Raw genomic sequence first — 16,571 nt, forward strand, 5'->3', positions numbered from 1 at the left:
TTTGTGGGTTTGATTTGTTTGTTTTTCGGAGTGATTGTTTTAAAGTAATATTCCTGAAAATAACAAATTGGAAATGAAAAGAATCGAAAAGGAACGTGAGACGTCCTAACGAAGACTAAAAAAGGTGTTTATAAGAACCTGTAGATGTCGCTGCAGCTCAGGCGACGTTCGTATGATACGTAGTATACGATTCCCTCGTGACGTATGGCGCTGGCTGTAGTGTTTTGCCACTGTCAGCGTAAAGTGCGCATGCGCCCTAACTCATCGCGACCTCGGGAGTCAGGAGGATGGCGGATGATGGGGAAAAGAAGTCGGTTGCCACTGGCCGCACAAACGCAGACTGGAGCAGCCATCCTGTCAACACGGTGAGAAAAGACATAAGGCTCCAGCAGCTAGTCTTGCATTAGTAACAAGGGTGAAATTGTTTATGTGTATCAGGTCAATTCTAGCTACCATCATCTGTCATTGACATACTGGGTACCTGCCATAATAGCCAACATTCCTCATTTCAGTATCCCCCATTAAAATTCTTTGCTTTGGCTATGGTTCAAAATTGCTGTTTCACCCGATATTATAGTTACTAGTCAAAGGGATATTTCATTATTTACATGAATGTGGGCCTAGTGGGAGCAGTACTGTTGCAGTGAAAATGGAAATTTTAATTTGAAATATATGCAGATAATACTCACAAAAATGCATAAAGAGTAGAAAAAAAGAAAGACAGAAAGATAAAAACTCCTTCAACTTGATGTTCCAGATGGTGGAAGAATGCCCTACTCTTTTGCGCAGAATGGAAATCCATGTTGTTGAGGCTGAGAAGAGGAGCTGCAAAAATGCTGTGAATATAGTGGAGACATTTACAGTGTACCTGATCGAAACACGGTGAGCTATGTGAGAGGGTTTATTGCAGTATAGCATGGGATTTTATAAAGTATTACTGTATGAAGTGTTGACCCATTCGCTGGGTGTTAACTCACTATCGACTTACTTAAAGAATTAAGACTTTTATTGTCATTCAGACTTCACACTCTGTATTCCTCCCACAGTCCAAAAATTGGGAAAATTGCCTAAATGTGAAAATGAGAGAGTGAATGGTTGTCTGTCTGTTGTATGTGGCCCTGCGATTGACTGGCGATCAGTCCAGGTTGTCACAGGTTGTACCCAGCCTCTCGGCAGCTTGGATAGGCTCCAGCAACCCTGCAACCCTGAGTAGGGTGAGAAGGTGACAATGGATGGCATTGATAAAGTAGCAACATTTTTGTTATGTAAAGTAAAATAAAATAAGGACACTGGGAAATATACTGTATCTAAGAATATACAAAATATAGTTAAGTTAAACATTAACAATATGTTATTGTGTATATAGCACAGCAAGTAATTGACTTGCTAATTGACTTTCACACTCCTGACTATGAAAACCTGGACCTTAGTTGGTGAAGGAGGGTGGGGGATTTTCATTTTGAGTTCCACAGGTACAACTTGTGGGAGCTATTGGGTGAATCTTGATGTCCTGGTCCAAAGGCTCCAGGACCTCTTCCCAGAGGCCTGCAGCTGTTCTGATAGGTGTTGGAATATGTACTGACATTGTGGGCCCTGGTCAGGCAGCAATTCTTTGGTATGACCAGGATGGGAGAAAGTGAGATCCCACTGAATTCTTTTGCCATCCTCACCACCCTCTTCAGGAACTGTCAGGTAGAGGCTATGCAGGGTTTGTTGTGTCTTGCTCATCTTCGGGCTCCGTGGACTCCCTTGCCCCCACTGTGCCCTCAGTTCTCGCAGTCTCTTGTGCCAACACTGCACCTTCGGTCCTCGAGGACTATCGCACCCACTGCCGCACCTTTGTTCCACGTGAACTCCTGTGCTTTCAGCTGCATCCTTCGTCCTTTCCTCCCGGCGATGCTAACCAGCAACCCTGCCTGGCAGCAACTTTCCCCAGTTTGGCTCAAGTACCTGCTCCTCCCTCTTGTCGGTGTGGCCCAGTGCTTTCTGCTCGGCTGCCCGTCCCCCGAGCGGACTCCCCTCATATGAGCTTGGATGCAAGAACCCTCGTTACTGTCCAATGCTGTGCAGCACTACCTGTTCCTCTGACCTTGTTAAACCATACCTGTTTGGTTGTGTAGTCTTGTGTCAGCACGTATGTCTGTCAACGAACCACAATGCATACACGGATGCTGATGATTAGAATGCTCTCCATGGTGCCTCTGTATAATGCCATGTCCGCCATAATATACTGTATAGTGATGGGTTTTTTTTTTTCCTTTTGGGATTTATATTCAAATTTATCATTTTGGAACACCTGCATTAACTGAAACAAAATATTTATTTCCATACTACCTATCTCACTAATGGGTGTTTCTTTATCATTTCTGAGTATGCGAAAATATTTTGATTGACGTGTATTCTGTGCTTTCTTTTAAGAATAAGAATAAGAATAAGAACAACTTTATTTATCCCGAAGGAAATTGTTGGCCTCTGTTGCACACATTTGCTGTTGTATTTTAAGTACATCACACTATTCCTGTTGCTCATCCCTAACAGGCCAGAGGATGCTGTCCCAGAAGGTCGCGTCCTGGCCCCTGACTCTCTCTGGAGGAGATACAGTGAATTTGAACTGCTGCGGAACTACCTAATTGTAACCTTTCCTTACATTGTGGTCCCTCCTCTGCCGGAAAAGAGGGTGAGTCAGTCTGTCTCATTTGAGAGTACGAGAAATTATCCTGCTCTTGGTACTTTTATGTAGCTGACAGATGTAAGTAAAGTGTAACTTTTCAGCACTGCAGTTTACATTCAATTTCAAATACAGCCTCAGGGCGGCACAGGGAACTAGTGAAAACTGGGTTACCGTAGGTCAAAGAAGGAGAGGAGGAAAGCGTGTTCTGAAGCAGAGAGCGAAGAGGAAAGGTAAGAGTCTGGGACTGAGGGTAGGGACTTTGAATATTGGGACTAAAACCGGAAAAAGTAGAGAGTTGGTCAACATGATGCAGAGGTTGACATACTGTGTTTCCAGGAGACCAGGTGGAAAGGTAATAAGGCTAGAAGCTTAGGAGCAGGCTTCAATTTGTACTATCATGGTACTGACAAGAAGAGAAAAGGAATAGGAGTTATCATGAAGGAGGAGTTTGTTAGGAATGTTCTGGGGGTGAAAAGAATGTAAGATAGACTTATGAGTTGGAAATTGGAGATTGATGGTATGATGTTAAATGTTACTGGTGGCTATGCCCCACATGTGGGAAGTGAGTTTGAGGAGAAGGAGAAGTTCTGGAATAAGGTAGACTAAGTGATGCAGAATATCCCCAGAGATTAGAGAGTTGTAATTGGTGCGGACTTCAATAGGCATGTTGGTGCAGGCAATAGAGGGGAAGAAGAAGTGATGGGCAGATTTGGTATACAGGGAAGGAATGCAGAGGGACAGATGTTGGTAGATTTTGCAAAAAGGATGGAAATGGCTGTAGTGAACACTTTTTTCCAGAAAAGACAGGAACATAGGGTAAGTTATCATAGCGGAGGTCGGAGCACCCAGGTAGACTACATCTTGTATAGACTTGTATTGGCTCTGGGTGGTCAGGGTGAGCTTCCAGATGATTGGACAACAACAGCTAGTGTTATCCGGGAGACAGGTAGGAGAGTACTTGGTGTGTCATCTGTAAGGAAAGTAGATTAGGAGACTTGGTGGTGGAATGAGGAAGTACAGGAGTATATAAAAAGAAAGTGGTTAGCAAAGAAGAAGTGGGACACTGGAAGGACTGAAGAGAACAGACAAGAGTACAGGGAGATACAGCTTCAGGCAAAGGCAGAGGTAGCAAAGGCAAAACAAAGAGCATATGATGACTTCTGTGCTTGGTTGGACAGTAAGGAGGGAGAGAATGATCTATTCAAGGTGGCAAAACAGAGAAATAACAATGGAAAGGATGTCCAACAGGTCCAGGTGATTAAGGATAGAGAGGGAAGTATATTGACAGATGCTAGAAGAGTAATGGGAAGATAGAGTACTTCAAAGAGCTGATGAATGTGGAAAATGAAAGAGATAAGGGTAGAAGAGGTGACTATTGTAGACCACAAAGTAGCATAGATTAGTAAAAGTGAAGAGGAAGGCATTGAAGAGGATGAAGAGTGGAAAGGCAGTTGGTCCTGATAATAAACCTGTGGAGGTGTGGAAGTGTCTAGGAGAGGCAGCGGTAGAGTTTTGGACTGGTTTATTCAACAGGATCAAGGTGCCTGAAGAATGGAGATGAAGTGTGATTGTGCCCATTTTTAAGAGTAAGGGGTATGTGCAGGGATAAAGTATATAAGCCATACAATGAAGTTATGGGAAAGAGTAGTGGAAACTACACTGAGAGCAGAAGTCAGCATTTGTGAACAGCAGTATGGCTTCATGCTGAGAAAGAGTACTACAGAGCAGTATTTGCTTTGAGAATGCTAATAGAGAAGTACAGAGAAGGCCAGAGAGAGCTGCATTGTTTTTTTAGACCTAGAAAAAGCATATGACAGGGTGCCAAGAGAGGAGCTCTGGTATTGTATCAGGAAATCTGGAGTGGCAGAGAAGTACGTTAGACTGGTGCGGGACATGTATGCTAGCTCTGAGACGGTGGTGCGCTGTGCTATGGGGTAAGAGAGCAGTTCAAGGTTCAGGTGGGACTCCATCAGGGATTAGCTCTGAGACCTTTCTTGTTTGCAGTAGTGATGGACAGGCTGACAGATGAGGTTAGAAAAGAATCTCTATGGACCATGATGTTTGTAGATGCCATTATGATCTGAAGTGAGAGCAGAGAACAGGTAGGGGAAAATCTTGAGAGGTGGAAGTATGCCCTGGAAAGGAGAGGAATGAAAGTTAGTCACAGCAAGACTGAGCATTTGTGTGTGAATGAGAGGAACTCGGGTGGAACTGTCAGGCTACAGGGATTGGAGATCAAGAAGTTGGAGGATTTCAGGTACTTGGGGTCGACAGTCCAGAGCAACAGAGACTGTGGAAAAGAGGTGAAGAGAGGGGTTCAAGCAGTTTGGAATGGATGGAGTAAAGTGTCAGGGGTACTATGCGATAGAAGACTATTGGCCAGAATGAAAGCAAAGGTATACAAGGCAGTGGTGACACCAGCGATGCTGTATTGCCTAGAAACAGTCACAATGACAAAAAGACACGAGGCAGAGCTAGAGGTCGCGGGGATGAAAATGTTGAGGTTCTCTTTGGGATTGACCAGGATGGATAGGATCGAGAATGAGTCTATCAGGGGGACGGCACATGTTAGACGTTTTGGAGAGAAAATCAGACTGAGATGGTTCATCAAGTTGAGGGATAGTGAATATATTGGTTGATGGATGCAGGTATTTGAGCTGCCAGGCAGGAGGTCTCGAGGAAGACCAAGGAGAAGATTTATGAACGTAGTGAGAGAGGATATGAAGGTAGCTGGTGTGAGAGAGGAGAATACAGAGAATAGGCTTGATGGAAAACGTTAATTCATCGGGGGCGCTAGAGGGAAAAGCTGAAGGGTGAAGAAGAAGAAGTTTTCATTCAATTTCAAAATGTATGTTGATATATTTTCATTGTCATCCAATTAATGCATGTGAAAGGACAAATCGAATGAAAGTGTCATAAGCTGTTGTTTTGAAAAGTGTCCATGGTGTCCAACTAGCCTGAAGTTTAACTTCTAATGCCCGGTAATCAGAAAAAAAACAAAAACTAGAAAAAAAAAATGATCAAGTGACAAAGTGAATAGATTGACAGAGCGCAAGATGAGGAGAGTGCACACAGGATATAATACTTCCAAGTGTTCTGAAAACGGACATCCACGAATCGTTAGGGCTATAGAAGCCCCCTTAATGCCCTGTGCTGCTTCTGGCATTTCCAAAAACATATTTGTTTCTACAGTAATTTGAATAAATAGAAATGTTTTTTAAAAAAAATGTTTCTCTGTCCTGGACCTGCCATGGAGAGCTTTACATGATCCTTTTGTCTAAATTTCTTTTGAGAAAAAATTTGGAATCAGAAGTCCTTCAATATAAAATCTGCTGCTGTAAGATAAAACTATTTTTCCACTCAGGCAGAGTTTGTGTGGCATAAGCTCTCAGCAGACAATATGGACCCAGACTTTGTGGAGCGCCGCAGGGTGGGATTGGAGAACTTTTTACTGCGCGTGGCATCACATCCAGTTCTCTCCAATGACAAAGTCCTGCACTACTTTCTCACTGATGTATGTACTGCAGATTCGTAGATATCCAGCAGCTCAAGCACTCAAATTCCAGGTTGACGGCTGATAGATTAAGTTTTCCTTTGCCTTTGTTCTGTAGGAGCAAGGTTGGAAGGAGGTAGTGTACGAGACAGGATTTCAGGCAAAGGTATGGAATGTTTCGGCAAGTTTTGCTTTTTGTGATTTCAGAATTTCCTACAATCTGGTCAATATTTTCAGGTAACTTCTTGTTATTCTTATTTATAGGCCGATTCAAGGCTGAGAGCTCTAAGTGCCACCTTCAGAGTTAGAAATCCAGATAAGTAAGACAGAACACTCTGCAAAATACATTAACTCCTCGACAGCAACTTTTATTTGCCAAAGGCACAATGTTTTCCATTGTTTACCAAATAAAAATGAATTGACAATGACAAGAATTCCAAACAAGTATTCATTCTATTTAAATCCTGAATGGTGCCATATTGGAGCAAACGATCATGGAAAGAAAAAGGGTGGGGCAACACAGAGAGAAGGAGAAAAAATCCCAAAACACCACCATAAGCCCTTAAAACATATTAGTTTAACTGATTTGACTAGAAATCGGCATTACATTATGAGTGTGCATGCAATCTTTAATAAGTAGATGCAATTTTATTGATTCTTTGGCACATACCATTTACTTTTAAACTTGAACTCTCTTCAGACGCTTCATGGAGACGAAACACTACAGCGATGAGTTGCAGTCTTACACTTCTCAGGTGCTCCGAGCACGAGTTGTAAGTTTTACTGTCCACACACATGTTGAGTTCTCTGGTCTATCGCTTTGTCTTTCGCGATGCTGATGTCTTTGGTTAGCCATAATGCGCCTTAGTTCAGAGTTTAATGTGGAGTACTTGCTGTCAGTCACCTTTCAGGTTATCAATATTATTCTGGCAGCTGGAAGGAATATATTTTAATGTTACAGTCTGTTGGAATAAGGTATTTTTTAATAGCAACAACTTTCTAAAGAGCGCACAAACTCCCTCTTAGGCATCGGTAATGATCTTGAAGAATACATTCATTTTTTTTCAGAGAATTTGTCTGGTCAAGCTTATATGTTTCCCAGTAATGTAATTCAAAATAGGATACAAATCAACATCTCTGTGGACCTGGATTATGACCAAAGTTCTACTCGGGTTGGTCACAACCACAGTTATGTTTTACGTATTATTCGATTAATGTTTTTTTTTACTTAAAGGAAAAACAGTGTGCTCATACGAAGGGACACCCATGTTCGTTTTTGCTACACCAAAGGCAATTCATTGTTAATGCTCAATATGAAACTTCTCAGAAGCCTTTCAATGACAAACACTGGGGAACACGGCAGTTGTCTGTCTTGTCAAAGGTAGATCTCGCTCAGACAGCACTCAATCTCCCCCAACCTCCCTGTCATTTTTCTTGGCAAATATCCAGCCAGATAATCCAAAATAGGATTGTTGTCTTAAAAAACAATTCAAGGATCTCTGCAAAAGAATATAAAATAAACAATCCCTGTCTCTCTGTTCCTGGTCATTTTAATTTATCAACTACGATTTGCAGGTCACAAGGTTGTTAAGAATTACACTTTGGAAACATAACAGCATTTGCACAGATTACTTTTTTGTTTACGGACTCTGTCTCTCCTAGAGGGTTGCAGATCGACTCTATGGTGTTTACAAGATCCACGGAAACTATGGAAGAGTCTTCAGGTTTGACATCTTTGAATGCCTTAAAAATGCATCTCAGTTGGTGACAAGTCTGTGCTGTTTCAATCGTCCTGTTGTATCATCTTATTGTCAATTGTATTTCCGCCAAGTAGCCTCCATTTGAAATTTTAACAGTATAGCGTTAACGTGGCGCTCAGCACCTTTTAGCTTCTGCATTCCATGACTGATGTCATGTCAGCGATGTGATATTACAGCTGTTATTATAGCTGTTCAAAAGTGAGAAAGTGCAGGAAAAGCGCAGAAAAAAATTGACCACTAGCACTTTTTAACTTTTGTCCTATTCCCATGCATTTATCATTTTTGTTCTTTGGCAATCTCGTTACTCAAGCATTTCAGACTCAGTGGCAAAGTAGTTTCACACATATCAGGAGTTTGACTGTTTTCAGTTACACCATGAAACAAACATTTCACCTCACCTGAAAGTCTTGATATTTAAAGCTTATTCAGATAAAAGATTTTTGTCATTTTTGTCAGTTGTAACCCCCCCACCCACCCCCCCTCCATCTCTGGCTATAAAGCATCAATCTAAAGGAATACTTTTATTTCACCAAACAGCACATTGCATTTCTCCCCTGTAGTTTTAGTCCTTTTGTAGTTCTCAATAGAATATCTTTCAAAATAAATACCGTCAAAGATTTAAAGATACAGCAGGTCCAAAGTTCCATGTAATGTTCTAGGAGAGACCACCATTCGATGTTCAATTGCTTTCACCTTCTATGCAAGTTTCGACAAAGCCTTGCAAGCAAAATGTAATGAATGTCCCTCAAAACCCAGACCCCTGCTTCACAGAAATATCAGGTATTTCATTGCCTATTTTTATAAATGCTCCTGCAGTGAATGGAGTGCCATTGAGAAAGAAATGGGAGATGGTCTGCAAAGTGCTGGGCATCACATGGATGGGTGAGTTTCTTGAACTTTAGATGTATATTTTTGATACAAACAACAAGAAACACTCCATAGTGGTGTTATGCCTTATATCTTTGGGTTGTGTGTCGAAAAGTGTTTCTTCATTCCTTCTTCTGTTTCATCATCTCTGCCCTTATCATAAGTGATACCTCTGTAACCCATAAAATCATTATTTCTTGAGGTTTACAGCCTGAATTAAAGTGTTTTGATGGCAGCTGACACTTCTTTTGGCTGTAAATCAACAATCGACATACTAATCATACCTAAAACAGAAACTGATGGTAGAGCCAGGTGTACCCCTAGGCCACATATTTGCTAATATTTAGCACAATTGTTGAGTGCAGTTTCTACCCAACAACATAAGAAAAAAGAACCAGAAAATATGAGTTGGACAAAAGAATTATCTGGTTTCAGAAATAAATACCACCTCCAAAAGACTGCAGCAGGTCGGAGCATTACTACCCTATCTCCAACAACATTAAAACCAACCCGTATTCCAACACAAACTTAAGAGTTTTAACCTATATGACAGAAGAGCCTCATCTGTCCATTCCTGGTATCCCTTTCAGTGTTGCGTAGTTTTGTTTCTTTTCTACCTCATCTGAGGCGTCTGTCTTTAAACCCTGTCCTTGTACAACAACCTGGGATAGGAGGGCACCAACTCACTGGAAATTGCACTTGAAGTGGCAATGCACCATGTGAAGACAATGCACCATGTGAAGACAGGCAGGAGGACACTGGGTTATGGAATAGAGGCAGGATAATCAGAGACAGGCAAGGTCAGTGCCACGAATACAGGCAGAAGAACACTTGAAAGTTTTGCTTGGCAAAGACTTGAGTGTAGAGTGTAATTTCCAAACAATAAGCCGCTACTTTTTTCACACCCTTTGAACACTGTGGCTTCAACAATGATGCAGCTAATTTATGGACTTTTTTAGGGTATAACGAGCATCATGCTGCCAGAACATTCAATCTCATCACATTGGACCAAAGAAATGACAGAGAACTTCTAACGCTGCTCATTCCTGACACTGAAGATGACTTTTATGGTTTTAGTACGCAGGAGGATAGCAATCAGCTGGAGTTGGACAAAGCAGGGATAGTAAATGGATGGACTTTCCTTATTAATCTTTTTCATCAGCCGTGTTACAGGCACTGTTCATAAAAAGCAGTTCTAGTATGCATTTGTGGATGTTACCGGTATGAACATTTAGTTAAAAGAAAAAAAAAATTCTGTGTAACATCTTTCGGTGTAAATATCTAATGTTACATTCAGTACATTCAATATATATACACATTGATTGATTGATTGATTGATTGATTGATTGATTGATTGATTGATTGATTGATTGATTGATTGATTGACTGCATATTCAGGTGGGCTCAATAGTCCGGAAATTACAGTACTTATATTATCCATATATTATTAATTAAGGTAGAATTGATTGCTAGTGATGACTAACAGCTGTGAGTCCAATGATTGAGGGCAGCCTTCAAGTTAGGAGACTGAACTGTGAGACAACTAGCACTAATGCTAGTCGGAAGTAAATCTTAAGAGTCATAGAGAGTCTTTTCCTTTCGGCTTTTCCCTTCAGGGGTTGCCATGGCGACTCAACTTTCTCCATCTAACCCTATTCTCTGTATCCTCCTCTTTCACTCAAACTACCTTCATATCCTCTCTCACTATGTCCATAAATCTTCCCTTTGGTCTTCCTCGAGACCCCCGACATGGCAGCTCTAATTCCAGCATCCGTCTATAAATAAAGTCACTATCCCTTCATTGTACATTACCGAACCATCTCAGTCTGGCTTCTCTGACCTTCTCTCCAAAACCTCTAACATGTGCTGTTCCTCTGATAAACTCATTCCTGATCCTAACCATCCTGGTCACTCCCAAAGAGAACCCCTGACACTTTTCTCCACCCATTCCAACCTGCTCGAACCCGTCTCTTCACCTCTTTTCCGCACTCTCCATTGCTGTGGACAGTTGACCCGAAGTACCTGAAGTACCGAAGTACCTCTATTGCCTTCACCCACATGTCAATTGAAGTCCACACCAATTACTACTCTCTGTTTCCAGTTAAGTCTATCTGACATTCTTTTCACCTCCAGAACATTCCTAACAAACTCCTCCTTCCAGATAACTCCTAATCCTTATCATGGTACTGACAAGAGAGTCTTGTCAGTACCATGATACTGCAACTTAAAGCTTCTAGCCCTACAACCTTTCCACATGGTCTCCTGGACACATCGTATATCCACTTTCCTTCTCTGCATCATGTCGACCAACTGTCTTTTCCTGTCCTAGTTCCAAAATTCAAAGTTCCTACTCTCAGTCCCTCTTCTCTCTCTGCTTCTGAACGTGCCTTCCTCTTCTCCGTCTTCGACCCACGGTTGCCCAATTTCCACTGGTACCCTGTAGGTTATCGGTACCAGTAGCGGTCGTTGTTAGCCCAGGCATGCATTTAGCCAGGCTTGGAACTGGCTCAGGGAGAAGGAAACCTAGTACCAGCATGATGGGAAAACATTATATGATCAAAAAAGAATGTTGTAGTTTTCCATGAGTCTTTCAAAATCTTTAGATGTAAGATACAGACTCTTAAGCATCAGATTATGCTGAGACTTGCCTGACACTTCAAACTTAAAAAAAAACTCCTAACAATTTGAGTTCAAAAAGTTCTCAAAGTCTTGAGATGTAAACCAGTATTACTTTCCCAAAAATGTAGATATGTATTTGTAATATTAAATAAACTAATAGGCAGTGTCGGGTGGATCAGACTCTGGTCAATGTACTTGTTTAGATTTAAATGAAAATAATGAGAGAAAGAGAGGGAGAAAGCCTGCTTTTGTTCAGTCCAGAATATTTTAAAGGAGATGACAATGGAATTTCTTAATTGTTACGTACAATGTCCACCAAAGAAAAAATAATTATTCTAATATAGCTGCATTCAGTGGAGCGAGCTGCATTTTAACAGACTTACCATGTGCCTGTAGATTTGCTACTTCAATAGATGATATCCTAGAAGAGGAGGAACATTATGCAGACCAACTGAAGGAATATCTCTTCTATGCTGAAGCCCTGAGGTAAAATATTTTTGGATGAACTTCTCTGTTAAGGATTGTGACAGCATAGACTTACAGATCCGATAATATCATAGTAGTATCACAGAAATACATGAACATTATGTTTTAGTTGCTGCATTCGAGCTATTTGTATAAGTAGACATGAAATACTCAACATAAAGAGTAGAGATATCTAACCTTCCTGTCACTCATGGTTGTCAACACTGAAGGCTTTTAGTTGCTCAAACAGCAGGGTCATGACGACTTACAATGTTTTTAGTCAATGTATGTCATGTTAATATTAGCTTCAATTACCGTAGTTTGCCAGAGTTAATTCCACATCCACGATCTAATAAGGAGAATCAAATAAGAATCAAATAAATTGTTTATACCATGGTATAACTCACAACCAGTCCATAAACTGGTGTCTGACATTGTACAGCTACATTTACAGTTGTTACTCATACTTCTGCAATGCTCTATTGATCAAAAAAAAACTACACAAAAGTTCTGGACCAGTACACCCACTTCCATGATGAAGGGGCGTATTCAAAGCTGAAGCAATTTTATTGAGACTATCAAAATTTTACCTACCCTCCGATTTATTTCCACTGAAATTATAAAAGTATAATGCCAGACTGCTTTGTAAAAGCGATCATTGATATCCTTCTGTATCCTGTACCATAATTCAGTGGACACAAATTAATCTCTGATTGAGAGGCTGTACATGGAATTAAGAAAGTTTCCACTGCCTATTTTTATTTTTATTTTAGGCGAGTCTTAAATGATTAACTTACCTCTTTCGAATGTCTAGCAATGATCACAGCAACACTTAATCAACCTGACTATTTCTGAATAGCATCGTTCAGAGAAAAAGTAGCATAAATATAATGAATGCAATCTTATGGACATTATTAAATATTAAAGCGATGGTGCCATGCTGTGCTCTTTGTGCTGGCAGGGCAGTGTGCAAAAAGCACGAGCTTACCCAGTTTGAACTTGAGATGGCTTCCCAGGACTTGCTCTCGAAGAAACAGGAACATAAGGAGCTGACAACAGGGGTATGTCAGTCACGTATCATCATATTTTTCCTAACTTTGTCTTTTGCCTATTCAGGTGTCATTGTGGAATTAATACTAGACATAGGGCGCAGTTTTATAGAGAAACTACACATATAAACACATTTGAGCCATTTTCTTCATGAAATCAATTCAATGAGTCTGAAGTCTATGTTTACTTCCACACCTACAGCCTTTTAGGCATCAGATATTTTTACGATACACAGTAATGGAGAAGTGGCAGACATGCAAATGTCTTTTGCATTGTTATGATTTTCTTATTATTATTTTATTACATCATACTAACACATAACTTGTAATAATTCTGTCGGACAGTGGGTGTTCCTTTTCTTGTTCATACCTGTATGTGTTTATAAACAAGTTAGTGGAGAAAAGTAAATTAATTCAGTGTGATGAGGGGTGTCAAACTCAAATACACAGTGGGCCAAAATTCAAAACTGGACAAAGTCACAGGCCAACAATATTTATCGAAAAAAATCTTCCTCCAGATATAACAATGAACCCAAACAAGTTTTGCTTAAAAATATGGAACAAGCATAGCTTAATACTATACCTTCTGCAGCTTCTGCTTTACGTCCAGGTCCTTGTAATTCTCATAATGCTTTGTTTCGTAGTGTCCTCTCATGTTATATTCTTTCGTCACAGCACAAGACAAACAGGTCCGTCCTTTATATTCGTGAACAGATAATCTGCCTCCCACCTGTCTTGAAAGCTCCTGTTGTTTGTTTGGCCATTTTTGTGGAGGGTGAAATTAATTTGCCAGATGTGACTGTGGCATGGTTGTTAGTGACTGCTGGTTCAACTGCACGCCAACATACTAGCAAAGTATTGTGGGATTTGTAGTATTAGTGGTACATGCGGCGGGCCAGCTTGAATGCACATTTGATATGATCTAGCGAGCCAATCATAATTATACTGCGGGCCAGATTTGGTCCGCAGGCCTGATTTTGACACATGTGGACTAAAGGAACAATCTCTCACAACTATGACTGCTCTAGATTGATAACTTTCTACCTATACAAATGAGGGCAAGATGCAGGGAAACCAAGATCCCAAGATGGGAGACTTTCAGGGGATGCAAATTAGCCTTGGCTAGAAACCCATATGCTTCACAGCTGTTTTATATGAAATAATATTTAATGCATTTGTCCCTATTTAATATATGTGTTTAAAATTAGATTGTGTCATCCATAAGATCCAATGTTCTACATGATGCTTTGCACATGACCCTCACTTTTGGGCCAAAATAAAGAACAACTTATTGTCCACTACCCTTGATGTTTATGAAGATGAGAATGTAAAAGAGGGGTTACATGTAGCACAGTGGTAAGCACTTCCATCCCACAGCATAAAGGACCTTAGTCCAATTGCTACAGGGAATCTTTCTGTATGGAATTCGAATGTTCTCTCAATATCTGCAAGGATCTCCTCTGAGTTCTCTGGTTTCCTCCCACGGTCCTAAAGCAGGCTGAAGATTAATTGGAAAAAAATTGCCCAGATGTGTGAATGAGAGAGAGAATGCTGTTTGTCTCTATATGTGGCCCTGCAAATCTTGCCTTGCGCCCATGTTACCAATGTTACCCTTCTGGGTAACATCTGATGGCCCCCAGATGACCAAACTAACGATATCACAACAACATCACTTTCAACTAGCAAAATACTTATCCTATTGCCTGTTTATATATTGTATAGTTATTTTATTGCCTATTTGTATATTTTATATATATCGTCTATTTGTATATTTTATATATATTGTGTATTTGTACAGTTTTATATTTATATTGTCTTCCCAGGACTACAGATGGAAATTAGCTATGAACTACAATCTGGTACAAACATCTCTGCCTCTGTGCTTAATGTAATTGTGCACTGTCCTTATAAACTTTTTAAACTAAACTAAACTAAACTAAAACCCTGAATGCAGGATAAGCAGGAGAAGATGGATGGATGGATGGATGGATGGATGGATGGATGGATGGATGGATGGATGGATAGATGCATCCTACAGCATCCTACATATTTTATAGCAGGACCGCGTCTTTCTCTTTACATTTTCAGATAGTACGGACCTTCTCCTTCAAAGGCATGTCCAATAAGCTTTTTGGGCAAGAGGCTCCTGAGCAGAGGGAAGCCAAACTGAAACTGCTAGAGGAGCTGATAGCAGAGGGAGAAGAAACTGTAAAGGAGAAGACAGTTGAGCGCGAGTGAGTCTTTGAATGGTGTGACTGTTGGCATTTTGCGGGCAAATGTACAAGCCTCCTCACTATTTAACACCAAAAAAAATGCAGTTTGTGCCACTTGTGCCAACTGTGTGTCTCACTTCTCACTTGTTCTGTTTTATTGCAGAGAGCATGTTGAAAAGGCATGGGTAGACATACAGCGCTTTAAGGAGCAGTATGAGAAAGATCTTCGGGAAGCCCTCATTAACTACGCTCTCATTCAGATTGGCATGTGCAAGAAAGTATGACCCATCAGCCAACAGAAATTTATTAGACCCCTGTCCAACCCAAGTTCATGACTTCATTCCCAATTTTGTTTTTGCATTTTTCTCTGCAGGGAATACAAGTGTGGAGCAATGCCAAAGAATGTTTTCTCAAGATGTGAAATTTGAAGCCTAAAGAAAACGTATGATGTGGGTGGGTCTCAGAACTGTTACACCCATCACTGCAAAAAGACACACAGTGTTGCTCTGAGGGGTAAGGCTGGCAAGGGTCTTAGCCAGGAAGTGATGTCTCTATCAATGACTACACTCAATACTATACTTGAAATTCATATTGAACCCAAAGGCACCATGTAAACAAGTAAAGGAACATGTATTTAAATAGAGCTGACTTGGCCCTTTTTTTTCAATTGCATTTAGATATTGTCCAGTGCACAAAAGGATTTGAACTTTAGATTAGTCTTTTCCTTTTCGTTTTTAAGAAAATGACAAAATTGCATATCTTGACCTCTAAGGTTTTAGTAATATTTTTACTATATATATATAAAAAAAACATATATATGGTATGTATATATAAATATATATAAAACCAGTAATGTGTATATACATATATATATATATATATGTATATACACATTACATATATATTTATATATGACTGGTTTTCATTTTGATAAAATCAACATGAATGTAACACAAATAAATGTAAATCATGTAAGTTCAATGGAGTTTTCCCTTTTCTTTTTTCCACACTTTTTTTTTTCAACAAAAAGTTACACATTTTATTTTAAAGTTCCAGAGTAAATTCATTTGAATTCCTTCCTCTGGTAAGGGCACTGCAACTTTGACTTCTTTCTTTGTTAAAAATGTAAAGAATAATCTTACTGCTCTCAATTTTCATATCCATTTCACTTTGCATAATCATAATCATGGGTAACAAGGTATTTCCTTTTTTACTAACAGGCAAAACAATACATTAACTCAATTGGCTCATTCTATGGCGTAACCTATTTCACTTTGGTACAGACAAAACAAACTAATGCCTAATCTTACCAACAAAAGGAGAAAATATATAGTAGCAGAGAGGATTCAATGAAAAGGGATCATTGAATATGTAATGGGTACAAAGCACCCGTGTTGCGGGGATATGAATTTATCTCACTCTAGACGTCCGGGA

At 40.1% G+C, this 16,571-nt stretch overlaps 1 protein-coding gene across 1 annotated transcript; it reads left to right on the forward strand.

The window, feature by feature from the left end:
• The first annotated feature begins 260 nt into the window (after nt 1-260).
• On the forward strand, nt 261-16,118 carry LOC147233995 (sorting nexin-4-like). The gene is made up of 14 exons (XM_086146688.1): nt 261-365; nt 758-882; nt 2,539-2,677; nt 6,036-6,185; nt 6,283-6,330; nt 6,429-6,484; nt 6,865-6,937; nt 7,827-7,888; nt 8,741-8,806; nt 11,807-11,896; nt 12,837-12,936; nt 15,013-15,158; nt 15,301-15,415; nt 15,511-16,118. Exons 1-14 carry the CDS (start codon nt 288-290, stop codon nt 15,556-15,558), a joined length of 1,296 nt encoding a protein of 431 aa, XP_086002814.1. The 5' UTR covers nt 261-287; the 3' UTR covers nt 15,559-16,118.
• Nucleotides 16,119-16,571: the final 453 nt, after the last annotated feature.

This window comes from Fistularia commersonii, chromosome 5 (assembly GCF_037954325.1).
Source record: "Fistularia commersonii isolate RoL2024-O1a breed Wild chromosome 5, RoL_Fcom_v1.0, whole genome shotgun sequence".
Lineage (NCBI taxonomy): Eukaryota > Metazoa > Chordata > Actinopteri > Syngnathiformes > Fistulariidae > Fistularia > Fistularia commersonii.